Source organism: Podarcis vaucheri (genome assembly GCF_965113315.1).
Source record: "Podarcis vaucheri genome assembly, chromosome: 3".
Lineage (NCBI taxonomy): Eukaryota > Metazoa > Chordata > Lepidosauria > Squamata > Lacertidae > Podarcis > Podarcis vaucheri.
The window spans coordinates 99482364-99503928 of record NC_138761.1 but is presented as its reverse complement, the minus strand read 5'-3'; the positions used below and the strand labels follow the sequence as shown (position 1 = coordinate 99503928).

Sequence of the window (21565 nt, the reverse complement as noted above, 5' to 3'; positions counted from 1 at the left end):
AAAAATCCCCAGACTCCCCAAATATTGAAAAAATGCTGCAATAATTACAACTCCTAATGTTTTGGTGTGAATCCCTGAAATTATCCACCAAGAGATAAAATGCTTGATCTTGTTTAATTGTTTGACTGTGCAACAGTAAATATTATTACGTTATATTACAGAAATATATTGTTCCTGACATCTATATTGTTTCATTTGGCCAGGAATTAATTGTCTCTATTTCCTTATCCATCAGCAGTGAACCAAATGACTTGAGAAGTTCACAACCCAGAGTTGGGAATCGATGGTCATCTTCCAAAAAAATCTGAAAGCTAGTACTTGCTTATAGAGAAAGGATCATATTATAGTAATATATAGCATCACATCATTAGCACAAAAGGAACATTACTCAGCTGGGGAGAAATTTATCAGTACACAGTGGCCAATGTTCTGTTCTGGTCAACTTTTCTTGAAACGTACGCATCACAGCCCACAACCCAATATATTTATATTTCCAGTTTATGTGGTCAAAGCACCTTAATCCTTGACTCCCTTCCCTATTTCAACTTTCCCTTTTCATTTCTGTCTTGAATGCTATTTTGTATTGTTAAAAACTATAATAAAAGTAGTAAAAAAAATTTTTAACAAAACCTGAGCCTTCATCTTATGCATTTTGCTTTAAACACTGGAACCTACTTGATTTCACAAAGATATGTCTCAATAAGTCCTGTATTTATTTCAGTAAATAAATCACCCCAGGTCCCAGAGCTACTAGAAGCTTAGAGAATAAGTAATCTGCTACCTCACCATCCTTCATGCCCAGTGGAGACAGGGATTTGATAAGAGATGAGTAGGAAAGTTTTCCATGACAAGTCAGAGTTACTTGCCGGAGACCAGCACCATGTGAAAAGAATTTCTCTCTGTCTTGTATAGGTCTCTTGCCCTGCTCATTATAATAAATTATTGACATGAAGGCAGGTTTATTAAAGAAGAAAAAAGTAACTGAAAGTTAGCCAACTGAATTTTGCATTACTTCGTACTACTTTTCTTGTAAAATTGGGGCTGTTGCTTCTCCTGAGCGAGATTTGTGTCACACATTTCAAAGGTTGGTGTCACACACATTTAAGCCTAGGCATGCTGAGAAACCATGAAACCAGGAGCCTGGGTAGGTTAAGAAAAATGCTTTAAAAATCTGTTAAAAGCAGGAAACCAGCTAGGGATATGGCTGGACCTTTGGACGACAAGGCAGTCAAAAGTCTGCTAAAGAAGGGAAAAGAGTTTGCAGAAAAGCTGGATGAATTCTTTGCATCTGTCTTCACAGCAGAAGATGTGGGGCAGGAAGGGAATCCGAGGAATTGAGCAAATAGTAGTGATAACAGACAGCGCTGGGTGTGACACATGCAGAATTTTTTTAAAAAGCATTGATGCTATGTACACAACTGGTAAATTAAAAGAGACATGTATTATTATTATTATTTAATGACCACTTTACTCTCTTATGAAACATGTCTGAAACTCTTACTTGGGTAGGCGTTTGTTGTTGTGCAATTCCACCAACAGAATGTTTATTTTTTTAAAAAAATGTGCTTGCATAGTTAAACAAATACCCATGTGCATGCCTACAAAGGACCTCTGGTTTCTGGAACTTCTGTATGATGGTTGTAACCGAGGGAGGAGACAATACAGCACAAATACATCTTTACTGTGGATGGGAAATGTTGACAAAACAAACCACTTCTTCACACAGCTGGACTATGCAAGTTGGGTCATCTTAAAAGATGGTCCTGGTTGCGGGCAGGCCCTCAACACAGCTCTACCCCACCCCACCCCCGGCATGGGTGGAGTGAGGCCTTCCATGCTGAGGTGGCACCACGATCACCCCAGGCCTCCTTGGCCAATCACTTTGAGTGGGGTGATCGTGTGGGGCATATAAGCGACAGCGCGTTGTGTGCTGTGCACCTGCTTCACGCTGCCGAACATCCGCCCACCCACCCAAGGTGTCATCTGGCCTTGCTTTGGACTTTAGTCGGCCATTGCCTTCCCCTCCATGTCCAGGGGTATTCCATTAAAGGAATCCGGGGCCTGGATCTTGTCCGAAGTCCGCTTGAGGGGCTCGGGCCATGCTAGGCCTCTGGGAACATCAAGGAGAGCTGCAGGCAGGTTTCCTTGATGTGGCTACCTCTTTTGGTGGTTTACCCTTTCATGACTCCCTGCAAGATGGGTGGGAGTCAGATATAGTCTCTTGCCAATGCCTAAGCCAATACTGCTCACATTTGCTGTAAATAATAAAGTTGTGGCCTAAAATTTGCCCATTAACCTTAAGCCAAAATTCTGTGTCAGTGTGAATTTATCTCTTATGGGGGGGTCTGGCTTGGGGCCTTGACATGCAATTTGCTTTCACAGAATGTAGTGGTATCTTCTAAGTTGGGTGGCTTTAAAAGATTAGACAAATTCACAGACGATAAGGCTACTAATGACTACTAGCCCAAACTGTGTTATATGTCACTGAATACCAGTTGCTGAGAGTCACAAGTGAGATGGGCACTATTGCCCTCCTATAGGCATTAGCTAATTGGAATAGATTAACTTTGGGCCTGATCCAGCCGGGTTCTTCTAATGCTCTTAACCAGGAGCACTTTCTGCTAGTGCAAAGCCGCCACCGGTTACAGTACACTGTACAGCTTTATGCATCCTAGTAAAAGCAATGGTCAATCAGGATCAGACCTCCTGGAGTTCCTGGTGTATTATTGGCATTTGATGATATACGGAAATAGTTCAATAAGAACCCCATTCCTCAAGTAACTGTGTCACTGAAAGACCAATTTGCTCCACTAACCTATGTGTAAGCAGAATACTGTTCAGGACTGTGTTGCAATTCTAAAACTGTCCGTGAATTTGCTGAGGGTCAGTAAATAGCTGAGCTAATGAGGACTTATTCAAACTGCTTGCCATGCAATGGGAATTCCCTAAATGGTCTTTCCTAGCTACATGAGTTCCTGGCAGCATTTGATGAGATTTATAAATATCAGAGATTTGCCTGCAAGAGAGTTACCTCTTCTGCTCCAAAAATAAGAAGGCCACACGGAGAGTCATGAAGCAAAAGAAAATGTTAAATGGCTAGCATTTGAAAGATAAATGAAAAGAATGGTTTATGAACAAAGAATTCTGAGAGCTCAACTATTAACCCACAATCCTGGCTTGGGGGCGGGGGAGCACTACAACAGATTATATTGCATTTTTCTAAATACTCTGGTGAACTAGTTGATTATTGACCTATAGCTCAGAACATTTAAAAATGAAATAAAGGAGTAAGAGAAAGCCATATTGGCATTCTGATGAGATTTAGAAAGAGATCTCAAAGCTGTAATAGTGAAACAGGGAATGGAAGGAATTTTTTCACAACTCTGGGGAGGTAGGGGTTATATTCCTTCTGTAGGGGTTTATTATTTTCTTGATTGTTTGTAGTGTACAAAGTCAAGTGAACAAAAAAAATCTTAAATACGATGGGGGCAGGCATTTAAAAAGAAAAACAAGAACTTCTCAAAAGAGTTATCTATTAAATCTCCCTATTTCTTCTTCCTGTTTCTGCAACTTTTGGCAAGTGGATCATGACACTGACTCACCAAGTCTGATACAGATAATTAGGCTGGGTCATCTGCATGAATAACCATTGAGAATGCAGGAGATTTTTTTTTTTTACTGCTGTACATATGGAAGCATTAAAATGAGGTGCAGGAAAAAGCCGGGTTAATTTCCGTCATTTAACCATTCTTTGCATAATGGTCACACTGCCTTAATTCTAATGGAGATGGGCCTTAGCACAGTGTTTCCCAAACGTTTTTGGGCAACGGCACACCTGTTTACTGAAAAAAAATCTCGCGGCGCACCACCATTAAAGCCCCGCCCCGTGACGTCAGCGCGCAGCGTCACGCCGGGAGGGACGCACAAAAGTGAAAGTTTTTTCCCTCCCCCTTGCCGGGGAACCTCCAAGCTTTGGGCAGGCAGGCAGGCAGAGCTGGGAAGGGGGTTTCCAGGGGACACGGCAGCTCCTCGAAAGGCTTCTCTCAGCTGCGCTCAATCCTCCTCGGAGAGGATTTCCCCTCCGGTCCCATGCCTTCGTTTGGGGCATCGCTCCGGCTGCTCCCTCTCCCGCCGCGCAGGAGCGATGCCTCTCTCTGGCTCTCCCTCCGCGCAGGCTGAGGGAGGGAGGGAGGGGCGCGTGTGACCCGTCTCTGCTGGGAGACCAAACCCAGCGAGGCAGAGTCGCGCGGAGGCGCCCAGGCAGCGCTGCCAGCTGCGAGGAGGAGCGCCAGGCAGCAGCAGGAGGCGCGGCCTCTCCTCGCCGCCACCGCCCCGCCTCTCGCCGCCCGACTCGCCCGCCTCCCTCCAGGCATCTCGCGGCACACGAGGCAACGTCTCACGGCACACTCGTGTGCCGCGGAACACCGGTTGGGAAACACTGCCTTAGCACATCCATCTTCCAGGTCAAAACCTTGGAATCGAACCACTGAAGTCTTGGGTTGCAGCTGCTGTGACTGAAACTGTTCCTGTTTGGTCTTGGTTTAAGTCAACAAAGATTCACTAAGTAGTTCAGCACAAGCCCAGAACTAGTTCGGTTTTGGGTCAGCAGGTTAAGAAAGGTAACAGGTCTACAGCCAAGGCAACAGTCCTGTATAGTACTTGGAAGGATGCACAAAACAAAACAGGCATATTTGTAGCATGTTATAAATTTGTACTTCTTAATCAGCATGGATTGCACCCTTAACCAAGAGAACAGCAGCCCTGCTGCTTTCCAGTCCTTTAAAGACAGAGCAGACTATGACCAAATAGAGACAAACCAAACTGGGAAAGAATCCTCCATATTTTATGTGCCTGTGATTCATTTGGGTTGGAGTCATTATATCACCACTTCTTGATACCAGGATGTGTGCTTGTGGTTGAACCCTTATTCTGAGCTGACATTTGGTATTCAAGGTTCTATTCAAGGCTCAGGTGCAAAAGAGACTTTCAAATAAGGTTCAGATTAAGTTTTCTGATTCAGAAATAACAATTAATGCACAGTTTGTCTGTTTTTGTTTAGGTTGAGCTTAACGGCCTGCTATTTTTTTTCTGTATGTTTCAGGTGCCACTTAAAAGGTGAGTATCCGCTCAGACCCATGACAACCATGTCCCACTAACTCAGGCAGTCGTAGTAATCAAGAGCAAAAGGAGCCACAGCAGAAGGCAGAACATCACAGAACAAGTGATGTTACCTCCTACTGAATCAGAAACAAACTCAGGTAAGTCAGGACCCATTCAGGTGAGCACTGCTCATCCACTTGGGAGTGATGTGTTTATATATCTTTCCCCTGGGTTAGGTGATCCCAAAACATAACAAGCACTATGCAAAACACTCTATTGGAAATGCACAGCAACTGCACTCTCATTCCAATAAATTATATAATCCGATTTTATACTGGTGAGCACAGTTCTCTTGCTTTCCCCTAGATTCATAACTGTACAGTCTGGCATGCATTCTCAAAAAGGTGAGGCTATGAACATTTCTGTACCAGCTTCCATGCTACACTGTTAACTATATAACATTATAAATGGTAAGGCAGAGGCTGCAGGATATTTTACAGAGGGGGGAAAAAGTAGAATTAGTTCATGTGGTCTGAGAAAGAGGACTCATTTGCATATACTCTCCATCTCCTGGTTGGCTACCCCAACGCCTGCAGCTTAACTCTGCGTAAAGGTTTTATTGCTAATTGGCTTCTGCATTTCAGCTCATCTCTTGCTGCATGAGCTAACTGCTTGTGGAGCCAATTTTCACAGCTTCTAGTGTCTTACATGGCTTTCTATGCCACAGCCGCTTCCATATATTTTTAATTGAATTAAGAACATTCTTAGGCTTATACGTCTATGGAGATTCTCTGTAGTTGTTGTTGTTGTTTGTTGTTGTTGTTGTTGTTGTTGTTTTAAAAAAGGATTTGGCTAAGGTATCTTTTTAGCTGCATAGTCAAGTTCTATAGTATGGTCAAAACCATCACAATATTGCAAACACAATCAGAGAACTTTGAATGCTAACGAAACAATAATAACAAGCAGGAATGTTCAGAAAGGATCTTCAGAGCGAACAGTAAACTCATAATGGAACGTAGCCTGTTGATCATCTCCTGCGCTTTCCTCCAAAGCAACAAAGAGGTAAGTATATTTCCCCAATTTCTATTCTTCCTGGCTAATCTCCAGAAAGGCAGCAACATATAAAACCACAAGCTCCAAACCACATGACACAATAAAATATGATGGAACAAAAACAGTATAAATAATAATTTCAAATCCATTATAGCAGATTCTGATAAAATATCACTGATGCATGGAACAAAACCTATGCCCCTCATCTCAAAAGATTTATAACCAATCTAAACAACAAAAGCTCTCTGTGGAGCAAGTTTCATGCTGATGATTCCCTAGCTAGCCTAACACAATGCAGTTGGTATATGTCCCCATCCTAGAGGTTGACGGAACCACTGGCTTGGTTCACACATCATGCTATGCCAAACTGTGGCTTAGCATGAATGAGCAAGTATGTCAGTGCATATTTAAAACAATGTGACTGCATCACTCTTCCATTGGTAGGGACTAGGGAGCAACAGGAGTCATCAATTTAATCAACCCTATCCATTGATTCCCTCCCCCTTTCCCCCTTTTTGCATTGGAAAAAAAGTAAGAGCCCAGTAAATTGAGTGAGTTTCCCTTGCACACAGACACATAAGCCCACTTGCATTTCCAAGGCTTTGCATCTTGGCCAACACAACCCAGCTGTATTTCTAGGGTGCTATGCCTCCTATTGTCATTTGTACATCACCCTAGGGTCCTACACAATGACACCTGGTCTAAAAGTACAATCACTCATTCATTCATTCAATCAATCAATCAATCAATCAATCAATCTCCTCTTCCAACCTAGCTGGAAGTGATGCTACTGGGACTCAGTGGGATGGAAAGCACCTTGCCTGTTTGAAAATAGTATGTCATGAATGGTGGACCCTGAAATTTCTGGTTGGTGGAGAAGGAGGGAGGTGGAAGCAAATCTGAAAAGCCAGGCAAGCTTGCCTGCCATGTTCCCAGTAATCAGCCCCAGTAATTTAGCAAGTAGGCACTATTTAAGTGGGGTGGTGCTGCAGTAATTTTGGGGTGGGGTGGCTGACTATGGTTGGGAAAACCTCTAAACACATCTACCTTTTTATTATTTGCTGGGGTAACTCTTTGTGGTCTTTTTTTCCATGCAGAGGCAGTTGCACCTATTGTTAGAAGCAAGTATTGTTTATTCAGTTTATGAGTTCTTTCTCCCACAAAATTCTCAGAGCGACCTAGAAGTGTTGGCTAATATTGGAAGGAAGATACTACACCTCAGTCTTTTAACATCTCCCTTGCCTTAACCCCTGGCAGTCCCCCCCTTGGAGGCAGACAAAGCTGAACATACAAAACAAGAACTCAGGAGGCAGATGCTTTATTAGAGAAGGTGCAAAGTTTCTGTATTTACAGGGGGAGTATAGTGCTGAGGGTTTTGTGTTTTTTGTTTAACAGAGACTAAATCATTGGTCTAGTTAGCCTTCACAAAGAATCCATTCTTGGCAACAACATCATCTAAATATAACCCTATGTTTCCCCCCATTGTTTAATGTTCTAATGCTCTAAGATTCTGAAAAATTGTCTATCTCTCTTCTCCCTGCCCCGCCTCCGTCTAAATTTAAATGGCATTTAAAATGACATTTCCCACTTTAAATCATTATTTTCTTCATATGTAGATTTATGCATATTTAAAACTTAATATAGACAAAAAAGTATTTAATTTTACTGGTAACTCTAATAAGAAGATAACAGCTGGACATCCAAGAGAATCACTGAATCAAAAAGCACACCTTTTCAAGGGGAGCCGAGTATAAATGATCTACCATTAACTGCCCACCATCTGTCTGGTCTGAGATTCAGTTTATTTGCCTCATTTAGTCCACCACCAACACCATACCGATACCACCTCAATCCGAATCTCTGGACAACCTCTCTTGGTAGATGTTCCATAGATGTTTAAGCACACAAAGAACAGAAAGGAACATTGCAGCACCTCACATAATAAATTGCATGAGGTGAAGAGACATTCTCCTAGAACCACCTTCTAGGGTGAGTGTGACATATAAGACAAGAATCACCAAATTCCTTCCAATTTCCAACCTAGTCAGTCCAAACAAAAATACAAAAATCAGGCAATTTATTGCAAAAGAAGCTTACCAAGCATGGAAACTAATGATTGTGGTATTCAGTCATTTGATGTTATTAAGGCAATCCTAGCTACTACTATTTGCACTCTGTATTGCTTGGACGCGTTTTGTGTATATGTGTGATATACTCACAGAATTGTAATAATTTTTTCATGCCTCTTCCTATCTTCTTGAAGTCTCAAAAGGGTTTTTAAAAAGGAATGTACATACAATAAAGCACAATTTAGATACTGAATATAGTTCAACTCTCCCCTTTTATTATTTTTACTCCCACCCTCCCACCCACAAGATTTGGTGAACTGTTTGCCTCATACATTCACATCCTATCAGCTTTGGTAGGGGGAGGATAATTTTATGGGTGGTCCACTGTCAAAAAGATAATCCAAAAGTGAAGGCTTCCCGCCATGGTTTTGATGATCCCCCACCACACCACGCCCCAAAGCATATTTTCAGGCAGTCCCAAGAATTCCCTTTTTGTGAGTTGAATTCCACACATGAGATTTTGGATCCAACCCAGTTTCTCCTCATTCTACCCACGGCAGTTACTGCAAAACAACAACAACTAGTCAAGAGTGTGGTAACATGAGGTACTTGGGCTAAGATGTTTCAGCTAAGGGCTCACAGCCAATATTTGCAGCTTGCTAGCACACCCATTTATTTTGTGCTACTAACATTTCCTTTTAAGATATTTTGAAATTAATCTATAGCTTCTTCTTTGACAAAGTGAAGAGGTTTATTATCTTTTGCATCTCTCTTCCAATGTTTTCCAAGAAGACATTGGGAAATGAATGTACTGTAATAATGAGAAGAAGAAAACCCCCAGTCTCTCTGGTAGTATCACAATACTTATTAGTACAATCCTCACAAAAGCCATAGTCTTTTATCATCAATATTCACACTTCTGTTTAAAGAGATGAGCTTGTTCTAGTAAATATATGGCATTATTTCACTGATTCTATGCTGAACAGGACCTAAATCTCTGGGTTTTTGGTTGCTTCTCATACTGATTCCAACATATTCTGACTGTGAATAATTCACTTGCATCCAGAAAGAAAAGAAGCAATTCCTAATTTATATTTGAATATAAATCAGGAGTCTATATTTCTTCACCACAACTACTGTCCTTGATTTTTTAAAAAATATAGTACTGTTGCCATGGTTTCAATATAGCAGAATATTCAGTTTACTATCTAGTGGCAGTGTGCAATACAGTCTGCTTTACTCAAGTGGCCTGAGTGACATCTAAGGGCTGCTTCATGTTACACTTTAGCTCCACAGAAAGCACACACTCACACACATGCTTTCTGTGTAGGGAGGAAAGGGGGGTGACATGAAATAGGCTTTAGATGTCACTAGGAAGCAAATTACATGTTCTGCTGGATTATAGCAGTGCATAGATTTCATAGAACTGCCATTCCACCTATGTAATTTGATAAAACTTGCTCAGTCTCTACTTGTATAGTAAAGCCATGCATGTTGAACTGCCATTATACAACCATACTAAGAAAAGGTTAATGCAGTGAAATGATTTATAGGTGTGATTTTAACCATCAGATATCTGGTTAGGATTACAGACACACATCCAGTATAAACCATATGAAGTATATAGTTACATGCACAATTTTTTTATTTTAAAAAGAAACTAGTCTCCCAAAGAATGTAATTTGGGATACAAGATTCTGGCAACTGGATGACATGAGTGTTAAAGATAGATACTGAATAAAAACAAGTGAAGGGATATGAATCATGACAAAAGGAAGGAATAAATCGAGGGTTATTTGTGACCACTCACCAATCACTGAACAGACCCCTTCTGATTTTTGTCCTTCACTGGACAATGACCATCATTTCCTTTGAAATGTAGCTTATCAACCAAAGTAAAAAAAAGAGAGAGAGATTCACACTGTCAACTTTGGTACTGTACCCTATGCCTGAGCGGAAAACCCAGAGAGAGACCCAGTTTTTACAATCTGGAGATTACCAGCAGCAAGGTAAATCACACCCACATTCCACTTGCAGGTAGTTTCAGATTGCAAGTTTAAACTGCAAGGGTAAAAAGGTACCACGGACTCACCATGCCATGTTTTAAATATCACTTTGCCCCATGATGTGCACCTTAAGTGCTTTCACAGATTTCACAGGTTGTACATTGACAATAAAGGTATTATTATTATTATTATTATTATTATTATTATTTCTTCTTTCTGTATATATCTGGGCTGCCATATCGTGATCATGGAGACAAAGGGAGACCCAAATATGTTGCTACTACTAGTAATTCCTTAAGCATGAGAAATGCATTCTGGGCTATGACTATTAGTTTCCCATAGGGCATAAAGACAGTTATATAAGAGGAAGGCTGAATGAGGGCAGCGGAGTAGAATAGGATACAGGTTTTCCCAATCACAAGCCAACCCAATCACAGTGGACACTTTTTTTCCTAGACCCCTTACTTTAAACTATAACATGGGAAGCTCTTGGGCATCTCTCTCACTGGTTGCAAGGCACTTCTGTGTAGAAGCATTCTAATCCAAGAACGGCCATTTCTCTTATGGTACCCCAGTGTGTGCTATGATTGTAGATATGGCAGAGACTTGGAGGAAACTTTCCTTGACTTCATATTACCTACACAGTCTCTCTCAGGGCAAACTGTTATATTGCCATACCTCTTCTCTAGGGCCAGACTCTGAACTATGCATGCAAACCAATGTTGTAATATCAATTAATATCCTAAAAGATAAAAGATCTACAGACTTTATCCTGGGAAATGCAAAAGGTATGTTGGTCTATTATTTAAGTATCTGATGAGCTGCAAAAATACTAAGCTTTATTTCTTCAAAACCTTATAAACCAGATGCATGACAATTATGGACCCCAGTACATCTTTACAAAGGCATGAAACAGTTCATGGACTTCCTGAAATTAAGCGGCTTGCATATTTGCAGTGAAAAGTAAATACAATAATATATTTTGTGTATTTTCAAGTACTGCATAAAGAACCACAGCTGTTATTTAGTTAACAAAGGCTGGCCTGCCCTTCACAACACAGCAGTCAATGCCTGACTCCAGATCACACTGGGGAATCCTTCCTTCCTGATCAGACTAAAAAAGATTAATTGCCTTGAAAAAGTTTACATAAGTGCATGTAAATGAGCAGAGGAAAGGCATGTGTTGCATGGTAAACATCTCCAGCAAAGCACAACTGATTCAATCTCTGTGAGAAAAGGCAAAAACAAATTGGTTTTATTGTTGTTATTTAATTTCATTTTCTGCCGTTGCCATTTATTTGATATGTCAGTCACGTATGCATTGGGCAGGGCAGGGCAAACTCGAAAGCCTTCCAAGCTCACACTACCAACTGGAGGCAAAAAATCTATCAGCAGGCATTTTGGAAGCACACATACCACAAGGATGATCTTGTGCAGATTGTCAAGCATTCCCTGGCACTGATTAATGTGAAAATCAATGTGGGCTTTCCCACAGGAGTAAGGGAAGCAGGATAAGGCTCATCACTCTTAATCACAGTAAATGGCTTTCTAGATCCTGAGATAACATTTGGAAAGTTAGGCATTATTTTCTGGTCCTCTCTTGTTTTTCAGATGAGAATGAGCAAATGAAATACAAGGAAGATTCAATATAATGCGGCACAGCAGAATTCATCCTATAACCAGGGGGTGGGGGCAAAGGGAACGAGTTCTGGTCTCCAGGTGAAGTCGTTCAGCTCATATAATGACTCTGCTGGATTAAACCCACTGCTTCAGAGGTGGCTTGCCTGTGGCCTTCCATATGTTGGACTACAAATCCCATCAGTCTGAACCAACATGCCCAATAGTCATGAACAACGGCAGCAACATCCAGTAGCATCTGGAGGACCACAGGCTAGCCACTCCTGGCTTATATAACACAGAAAGTTTGGAGATGTTATTTCCTTCCAAGAAAGGGAGGGTGTGCCCCATAAAAGCGTAGAGACCCGCAAAGTGCTGCAGAGGATGGTACTGAAACACATTCTCTGTAAGCTGATGCTTTGACATTATCTAAGGCTGCTTTGTATATAAATAAATGGATTCTCCACTTGGAAATACAATACAGAAAGCTATTTAGCTGTGGATTTGTCTGAAGTATAACTACAGGTTATGAATCATAATGCTGCATGAATCTACAGGAGGTACAGTATTGATGGGTATTTTGAATCCATCCTGTATTTTTCTCCCTCTGCGCAGAATTTTAATCATGCAGAAAAAGAGGACCAACCCTTTTAGGATGTTAAAATCATAATGCTACTTGAGAATTTATATTCTAAGAAGCAAACACCTTAAGTTATTTCTGCCATCCTTCCTCCAGTGTCCTTTCCTTACTCTCCAAGAATAGGAAGAAACAGACCTGGGCTGGCAATATGAGAGCAACAGAGACTGTTATGTGGGTCATGCAATGAAGGAGGCAGTTCCTTGTCCCCTAAGACATGCAGCTGCCCAAAGGCGAAATTCTGACCTCAAATAGATCTAAATCTCACTGACAGCTCAAGGCAGAACCAGAGATTTGTTTCTCAGCTATGGCAACAATTTTAGCTTGATTTGTAACATGGAATTAGTTAATTTTATCAGCTGGCTTAGACCAGCCAAATTTCTTTCCAGAATTTCATTTAGGCTCACAACGCAGTTCATTAAATTAACAAGGGCACTGAAAAAAATCTACATGTGCTGAGAATAATATTGTAGAATAAAAGCCCCATATATGTTCCAGTTTTATTTCAGTGAGCTTTTGGAGGTCACCATCTTTTAAAGTACTGCTGCTGCCTTTTCAATTGAAATTGTCAAAAATAAACAATATGTTTGTTAATACAAGCAAAAGGATGAGCAAGATCCAGATCCATAGTCCCAAGGACCTGTCGAACTATTTTTTTGGCCGATTATTGGATTGGTTCTTAAAGAGAAAACATTTTCTAGGTTTGGGGTAATTCACACGACTGTCTCATCATTAACCTTTGGATTATCTTAGTCTATTGGCCATGTAACCAGAGTGATCAAATGTGAGAGAGGAACAGGGCTCCTATATCTTAAATAATTCCAGATATGAGATTAGAGTAGGATCACCATATCATTTCACAACAATGGAGAGGGCAGAAAATCTTCAGCGGCAGAAAGTTGGTATTTCAGCTGTTTCAAAGGAGCAGAATCTCTGTGGCGTGCCACATTACAAGGAAATTTTCATAAATCCTGTGGAAATATGTAAGTTGCAGAATCATACACATAACTCAGAAGAAAGAACAGGACAGACACCCATTTTTTCTGTCTTAGAATATTCCACAGTACTAGCTGGGGAGATACAGCAAATACTTATATTCTCCTGCATATGGCTATTTCACTTCCAAAGAACAAAATAGAAACAGTGGCTGAGAAAACATATGAGAAGCAATAATTCCCTCTAACATACACTTAATAAAGCTAAGAAGTGTTATTTTGCTTGCTGAGAAGTGTTTTAATTAATGTCTACTGTGCAAATTGCCAACCGTATCAGCAGCAACAGCTTTCTTTAAAATATACATATATCCTTGGAATTGTATACTTCCCTCAAAACACACAGATTTACATCTATGGCTTTCTGTGCAGCAAGGACATTCCATAGCCATCAAGAGAGAAGAGTTAATTTGATTTTATAACCTACAAGATTTTAAAAATGATTTAAGGATCATGTTTGCTGGTGGGCTAAAAGCTATGTCTTTCTGAAAGCACTGGAAACATTTCCTTCTTCTAATTCCTATTGGTGTGTTGTCTGACCCTGCCCTGATAGAACATAACTGCTCTCTTTAGCCCGCTGACATCAGCAGAGTCTGTGTGATCAATCACAGCTGACGGTCTCATGAGATTGAAACAGCCAGAGTAGCTAAGGGTGCTGAGATGTTGTCTGTGAGCAATAATTTTGAAGAGCCTGGTGCCTCATTTCTGAAACCACAATATACCACGAGGAAAGAGAGTGTAGGGTCTCTTTCCCTGTTGTAGTGCTGATTTATATAATACTGTATTTCCTTTTCAGGAAACCTGCATTTAGTTTTTTATACACGATGTACGTAAGGTGTATACTTCCAAAGATTACATTGAGGGGGGAAATCAGGAAAATGGAAGGAAGGAAGGAAGGAAGGAAGGAAGGAAGGAAGGAAGGAAGGAAGGAAGGAAGGAAGGAAAAGAAAGAAAAGAAAAGAAAAGAAAAGAAAAGAAAAGAAAGAAAGAAAGAAAGAAAGAAAGAAAGAAAGAAGATTAACAACAGGAAAGAGCAGGAGAGTCTGAGAGGAGTAGTGGGAGAAAGGTGAAGGAATAATTCAATGACAGAAATACAGAAATATATTAATACTACTAACATTTTTTAAAAAAAAATCCTACTTTAAAAAATAGTGTACGTATATGGTCAGTGACTAATATAAACCTGCCATCTTTGTGGTACGTCCACAGCCACCTTTATATGTACTGTGGTGCCCCGCAAGACGAACGCCTCGCGAGACGAAAAACTCGCGAGACGAAAGGTTTTTTCGTTTTTGAGTTACTTCGCAAGACGAATTTCCCTATGGGCTTGCTTCGCAAAACGAAGCTTGCACCCGCACCCCGGACCTCTTTTGAAGCAAGGGGCAGCGGGGAGAAGATCGCTTCTCCCCGTTGCCAGCCCCGCAATCTCCGGGGACAGAGGGGAAGGCACACGCGCGCCTTCCCCTCTCTCCCCGGACCCCTTTTGAACCAAGGGGCGGCAACGGGGAGAAGCGATTCTCCCCGCTGCCCCTTCCCTTGCTTTAAAACAGGTCCCCTCTGTCCCCGGATGGTCTCCATAGGAACGCATTGATTGATTTTCAATGCATTCCTATGGGAAACCGTGCTTCGCAAGACAAAAAACTCGCAAGAAGAAAAAACTTGCGGAACGAATTAATTTCGTCTTGCGAGGCACCACTGTATACCTGCAGTACTGTGTCCCACAATTTTATAAGGATATTGACAAGCTGGAATGTGTGCAGAAGAGGGAAACAAAGATGATCAAAGGTCTGGAAACCAAGCCTTATGAGGAATGGTTGAAGGAGCTGGGTATTTTTAGGCTGGAAAAGAGGAGGCTGAGAGGAGATATGACAGCCATTTTCAAATATCTTTTCATAATTCTAACAGTTTTATCTTTTTATACTTGTGTAATATATTGTTGTAACACGGCCTAGGACTTTAAGATTAAGCATGAATAAGAAATCTTATAAATAAATATAAATAACTTCCTGCTAATAAATAATTTCCTGCTACTTATTTATTTTTCATTTTATTTCTCAAAATATTTATATACCACTATTGATAAAAACTATCAGTTTATAACAGTTATACATCTCTGTAATCGCACTGGGATATAACCTACACCTAATATGATGGGATGATTAGCTGCTTGTGCGTAAAATCGTGCTCCCTCAGAGTTTGTGCGGCTCCACAAACCTCTGTGTGTGACAGAGCTCCTCAAACATGTCTGCTCTAGTCACTCGTAGAGTCTGACAGTGGCTGTCTGCGGAAGCGCTTCCAGCAAAGAAGCTCCTTAACGGAAACGCGTCTCCTGGACTCACGACGTGGCAGCTTCCGGCGAAGCATGGGTCTCCCTATGGTTGCTTCTGACACCTCCCCGCTGTTCTCGCTGGACGTGTCTCTCACCCCTTTCTCTCCCCTGCTGTTTCCTGCCTGGGCTGCTGCGTCTCTCTCAGCATTCATGAGATCCTCCTCCAGAGTACCCTCTCTCCCCCTGCTGGTCCCTGCTTTAGCTGCTGACTTCCTCCCAGCCTCTGGGAGCCCTACCACCTCCCTTTCCTCTGATGTCAGTTCCCTGACACCTAAGTTGTCCAGGACTTTACAAATCAACACAAGGACCTTGGCTTAGTAGCAGCTGGGCTGCCAGTCCATAGGTTGTGACAATGGAGTCAACATGCTGCTGGCCAGAGGCCCCCAAGCTTCAAGACCACCTTTCTATCTCCATGTGCCTAAGCTTAGAGCATCATGATAATGATATGGAACTGTTAGTATAGATTTTTTCCTTCAGAGTACCTAAGAGTTCTCATATAAGACCTTCCCTCTTGAAGGACAGCTCACCATGAATGTCTTCAATTGCTCTTGCAAGCTGTAACAGTAGAATGGGTGCACTTATATCATAGTCTCAGCAGTTATTAAGAAAGGAGCTCAACTTATACCAGAACTTCCACTGAAAGAATAAGCCATCAGAACTTTTCCCCCAAAAAACACACACACACCAAAAAACACACACAAGAAAAATCACTACCAACATTAGCTTGATAATCAGGAGCCATTTATTAACTCAAGTAAGCCAATAATAATAATAATAATAATAATAATAATAATAATAATAATAATAATACATTATTCATATGACGCCCATCTGACTGGGTTGTCTCAGCCACTCTGAGCACCTTCCAATAAATTATAAAACCATAGTAAAACATCAAACATTAAAAACTTCCCTATACAGAACTGCCTTCAGATGTCTTCTAAAAGTCAGATAGTTGTTTATTTTGTTGACATCTGACATGAGGACTTTCCACAGGGTCAGCACGACTACCAAGAAGGCCCTCAGCCTGATACCCTGTAGCCTCATTCTTGAGGCAATGACGGAACCACCAGAAGGCACTAACCAACTTCACAGCATTCATAATATTTGCCTTAATGTACAGGTCAAGAAACTGAGTAAGCAAAGCTACATACTGGATAGAATGGTAGGCTGTGACAGATCTGGTGCTATTTAACATATTTGAATCAGCCAGTAGCAATTAAGACTGTATATACAGTATATGTTTTCAGAATAAGAGCTTATTCTGTATATTAGATGCACAAAGAAATTCAGTGTCACGGTAATAAAATATCTACTATTACGATGCAACATGGGCAACTAATAGCCTTGGAAGACTATTTTCTGAAGAAATTCAGTTTGTCGTGTCCTACAAAGGAGTCATGGAGAGAATGAAGAAGAAGCTCCAGTTCTGTAGGATGCAAACTTGGACCATTCTGAGAGCAAGTCATATAAATATTTCAGCAGTGACTCATCTGAGCCAGAGGCATCCTCTTATGAGTCATCTAGTCTGTCCCTTGGAGTCACTGCAAAACTAATGTCTAAGCCCATGATTTGCTAGGTTTGTAAATAGAACATATATCCCATGGGGCCACCTGACCTCTCAAACATTTTTTGTTCGTACGTACATCCCTTCTTGTTGAAATACATCATGTGAAAGCCAGATATCTAGTCTTTAGATTCAAACAACAAGGTCCAAAAACAGATATCAAGAACGGTTCCTCTCTAGCAGCTTGTTAGGGATGCGGGTGGTGCTGTGGGTTAAACCACAGAGCCTGGGACTTGCCGATCAGAAGGTCGGCGGTTCGAATCCCCGCAACGGGGTGAGCTCCAGTTGTTCGGTCCCTGCTCCTGCCAACCTAGCAGTTCGAAAGCACATCAAAGTGCAAGTAGATAAATAGGGACCGCTCTGGCGGGAAGGTAAACAGCGTTTCCGTGTGCTGCTCTGGTTCGCCAGAAGCGGCTTAGTCGTGCTGGCCACATGACCCAGAAGCTGCACTGTACTGCACCGTACTGCACTGTACTGGCTCCCTCGGCCAGTAAAGCGAGATGAGCGCCACAACCCCAGAATCGGTCATGACTGGACCTAAGGGCCGGGGGTCCCTTTACCCTTTTTAGCAGCTTGTTAAGAAGCAATGCTGTATGCAAGAATTGCCATTCTATGTTCAAGTGTACAGCAATCATGCTACTGTGTGACGGAAGGGCTTTAGTATATTTCACATAGATATACACTTCTAAGATTAATTGGAAATGAGACCCCTCTACAGAATGTCTAACTAGCACAAATGCTCAGCATTATAACAGTACGGAAATGACCACATGCATACTCAGTCCTTCAAATCTTCAGAACAGTCTTCACTATTCTGGTGCTTTCCAGGTATTTTGGACTACAGTTCCTATCTGTCCCACTCAGCACATGCTGACTGGTACTGATAGGTCCCCTGGCCTAGACTGATGGGAGTTGCAGTCCGAAACATCTAGGCACCTGGTTGGTGTAGGCTGAAGAAGACACACCTGATGGGATTTGAATCATTATGACATGGAAAATAAAAGAGTTTTAACAACGTTGATTGAAACATGCTTCCATTGGGATGCACATCCATGGTGACACCTGCTTTCTATTGGGAGTAAACCTATGAAGATTTGCACTGGATTTGGCCTTCTATGAATATTCTATCAAACTCAGAGATTAAAAAAAAGATTGTGTATTTTAATTAAGTGTATTTATATTTTTTCCGTCATTGGTTTTATACCTGTTAACTGTTTAGAAAGCACCTTGGCAATTAAGTGGCTAATAATAATAGTAGTAGTAGAAGAAGAAGAAGAAGAGTTTGGATTTGATATCCCGCCTTTCACTCCCCTTCAGGAGTCTCAAAGCGGCTAACATTCTCCTTTCCCTTCCTCCCCCACAACAAACACTCTGTGAGGTGAGTGGGGCTGAGAGACTTCACAGAAGTGTGACTAGCCCAAGGTCACCCAGCAGCTGCATGTGGAGGAGCGGAGACGCGAACCCGGTTTCCCAGATTACGTGACTACCGCTCTTAACCACTACACCACTGATGCAGCCCTATAAAGCTCCCCTCGTCCTAGCCACACAGCTGAGTCAACTCTTTCACCCTAGTTTCCACCTTCCAGGCTCCAGAATGCATGATTGGGACTGGAGGCACTGGAATGAGTTTTTGATGAACCATAAGTGGCACGTCCACTTTTCCATAATCCTTTATTCCATTAATGGTCTACATTAGTCCATGGTTTAAATTATCCTCTTGACGCACTTTGCATCCAAAGATAACCAGGATAAACTGAGTTTGAAACCAACCACTTCTTCCAATCAAATACTTGCCACCTACAATATATAACTGGTTTCATAGTTGTAAAAAGGTTACTTCATTGCAAGGCACTCTCTTCCTCACTAAATAGTGAGTAGAAATATTCACTAACATTGGAATCCACAGCGACACAAACCATACTCCACTGTGCACAAGCAAAAATTCAGACACCCAAGAGCTATTATTGGAAGTCTTCATTTCCAGTAAGAGAAGGTACAAATGAACAGCAACACAAAAGTTTTGCACTTAGAACAGAATGAAGAAGAAAGAAAAGAAGTGAGCCAAGAATATTGGTCTATACAGTTTAAATTCAACTGAAATTGAAAGAATTTACTTCCAAGCAAGTGAGCTAAGAATCAGGGTGATAGATGGATAAATTGAAATCTTTTTACATTACTGGATTCATTTTTCCAAGATTATGTTTACCAATGTTTGTTTTTCTCTTTGGGCAAGGGTTCATTTTAGCACAATATACAACAGCTAAACTCAGGTATGTTTAGCTACTCTTAAAAATGGAAAGTGTTGTTTGGAAAACATTATAAAGTAGAGCTAGTATTTTAGAATTAACACAAATGCTTATCTGTATTGAAAGGCTTGAAAGTATTTTGACAAACATTCTGGAAAATTATTGAGATTGTAAACAAATTCTGATTTGGTCAACTCATTCCACTTATTTTTATTTTCTGGGAGATTTAAAGTACTAAATCGTGGGAAATAAATTAGAAAAGAATCTCCCAAAGAAAGCTTCTTCTTTTTTTAATAATCCACCACACACAAGCACAAACGCTAAGAGCTGCCTCTGTTGGTCGAAATACAGTTTTTCATATCCATCCATGTTTATGTCATATTCTAACTGGAGCAGCAACAGTTCTCAACAGATTCATTATTTGTTGGTAGAATAGAAAAAGAACCCTATAACTCTCAGTTCGTTCGCCACTGCAGAGCATTGTCATTAAAAAAGCAAAAAACCCAACCTAAGACCACATATACCAATGAAAGATTACAGAACCTGAATCGTTTCTAAAGGAACAGTGGGTAGTATTAGTTCCCTTTGGTATACAAAACTAAGAAAATTTATTGCTTATGAATGAGAACTCCAAGCTGTCATAGGAGCTTTCATATACACCAAGTTCCACGACCCACGCGAACATAGCAAGCTCTAAATGCACAGCAAAGTCTGTTGGGGGCTTTGTTGGATTCAGGCAAATTCTGAATCCTGAGCTGAAGCAGGATGCTATGGCAGGACCTGGGGCTTTTCAGAGGCAAAGTGGGACCCGTACAAAGCAGCACAAGTGAAAGCAGGCCCCTCTGAAGCAATTAAGTGCTCCAGATGTTTAAAAGACACTGAAGACAAGTATCTACTAGAAGGAGAATAGTAAAGGCCTCTTAAGCTTACCATGTATGAAATGAAGCAGCTTGGACCAGTGTTGAGCATTCTCTGAAGCACTGAATTGGGGTCCAAACCAAATGTTATGGTCAGTGCACATAAGTAAAGATACATATCAAAAGATCCAAGTATTTGAGTGGGCAGTCCATCTGCACATAACTATCTGCATCGCAATGTATATGGGATCCAGTGGTGGGGGTGAGAATTACGTTAAGCTCAGGTAGTACTTAGATTCTGTTTATTATTATTATTATTATTATTATTATTATTATTATTATTATTATTAAAAACAGCATCTTTTCTGGGTTGCATTTCAGATGTGAAACTGCATTGATAAAAACAGAAGGAATAGCAATGTCATTCTATTTCCTTTTTAAAAATTGCTCTCAAGTCTTTTTGATTTAAAACACTTGCATTTTCTTTGTAGGTGCCACATCCTCTTATTAATACATACAAGGATAGATGGAATAATTAAGATGTATGTGTTTAATTAAGATGCTTAATTAATAATTAAGAAATCCAACTGGTGCATGTGTGCTCATGGAGGGGCTTTTGATCTAGGCATCTCTTATTGGAGCCTGCCATGCTGCCTTCCACCCTGTTCTGTAGGGTCCTGTAACTCCATGAAGCTTGATTTCCAGCAGTGAAACTATTTCCCTGGGTCAAAATCCAAGTTTATAGTTTATAGTCTATTACACAACACCTATTTGCTGTCCCAAAATGTAACGTTCTGTGGACGGTTTGTAATAAACAAATATAAAGTTACAAAAGAAAACTATACAACTAAAATCAACATGAATACAATGAGGGTGAGAAAATTGCTCACAAGTCCAAAGATGTAAAAACTGAGTGGGGCAGACTACATGAGTTATTTTTTAAAAGCCTGGGGAGCACCCGGGAAAAATATAAATATGCACCATAAACACAAGCTTCCAAGTTCATTTGTGTGTTATCTTCACACATTTCTATATTTAGGTTGTTGAGTGATTTGTTCTTCTGACACCTCATGAAAATTGCAGATCTGTCTA

At 40.9% G+C, this 21565-nt stretch overlaps 1 protein-coding gene across 16 annotated transcripts in view; it reads right to left on the bottom strand.

The window, feature by feature from the left end:
• Positions 1-21565, bottom strand: part of MYT1L (myelin transcription factor 1 like) — a 285138-nt gene that overhangs the window by 169219 nt on the left and 94354 nt on the right. For 14 of the 16 annotated variants that reach the window (XM_082215422.1, XM_082215413.1, XM_082215421.1 and 11 more), the window contains exon 3: positions 20547-20596. The exons of the other annotated variants lie outside the window; for them this stretch is intronic. In XM_082215422.1, coding sequence (XP_082071548.1) covers positions 20547-20585 — 39 coding nt within the window. In that variant the 5' untranslated portion in view covers positions 20586-20596. The remainder of the gene's footprint in view (positions 1-20546; positions 20597-21565) is intronic. 16 annotated transcript variants of the gene reach the window in all.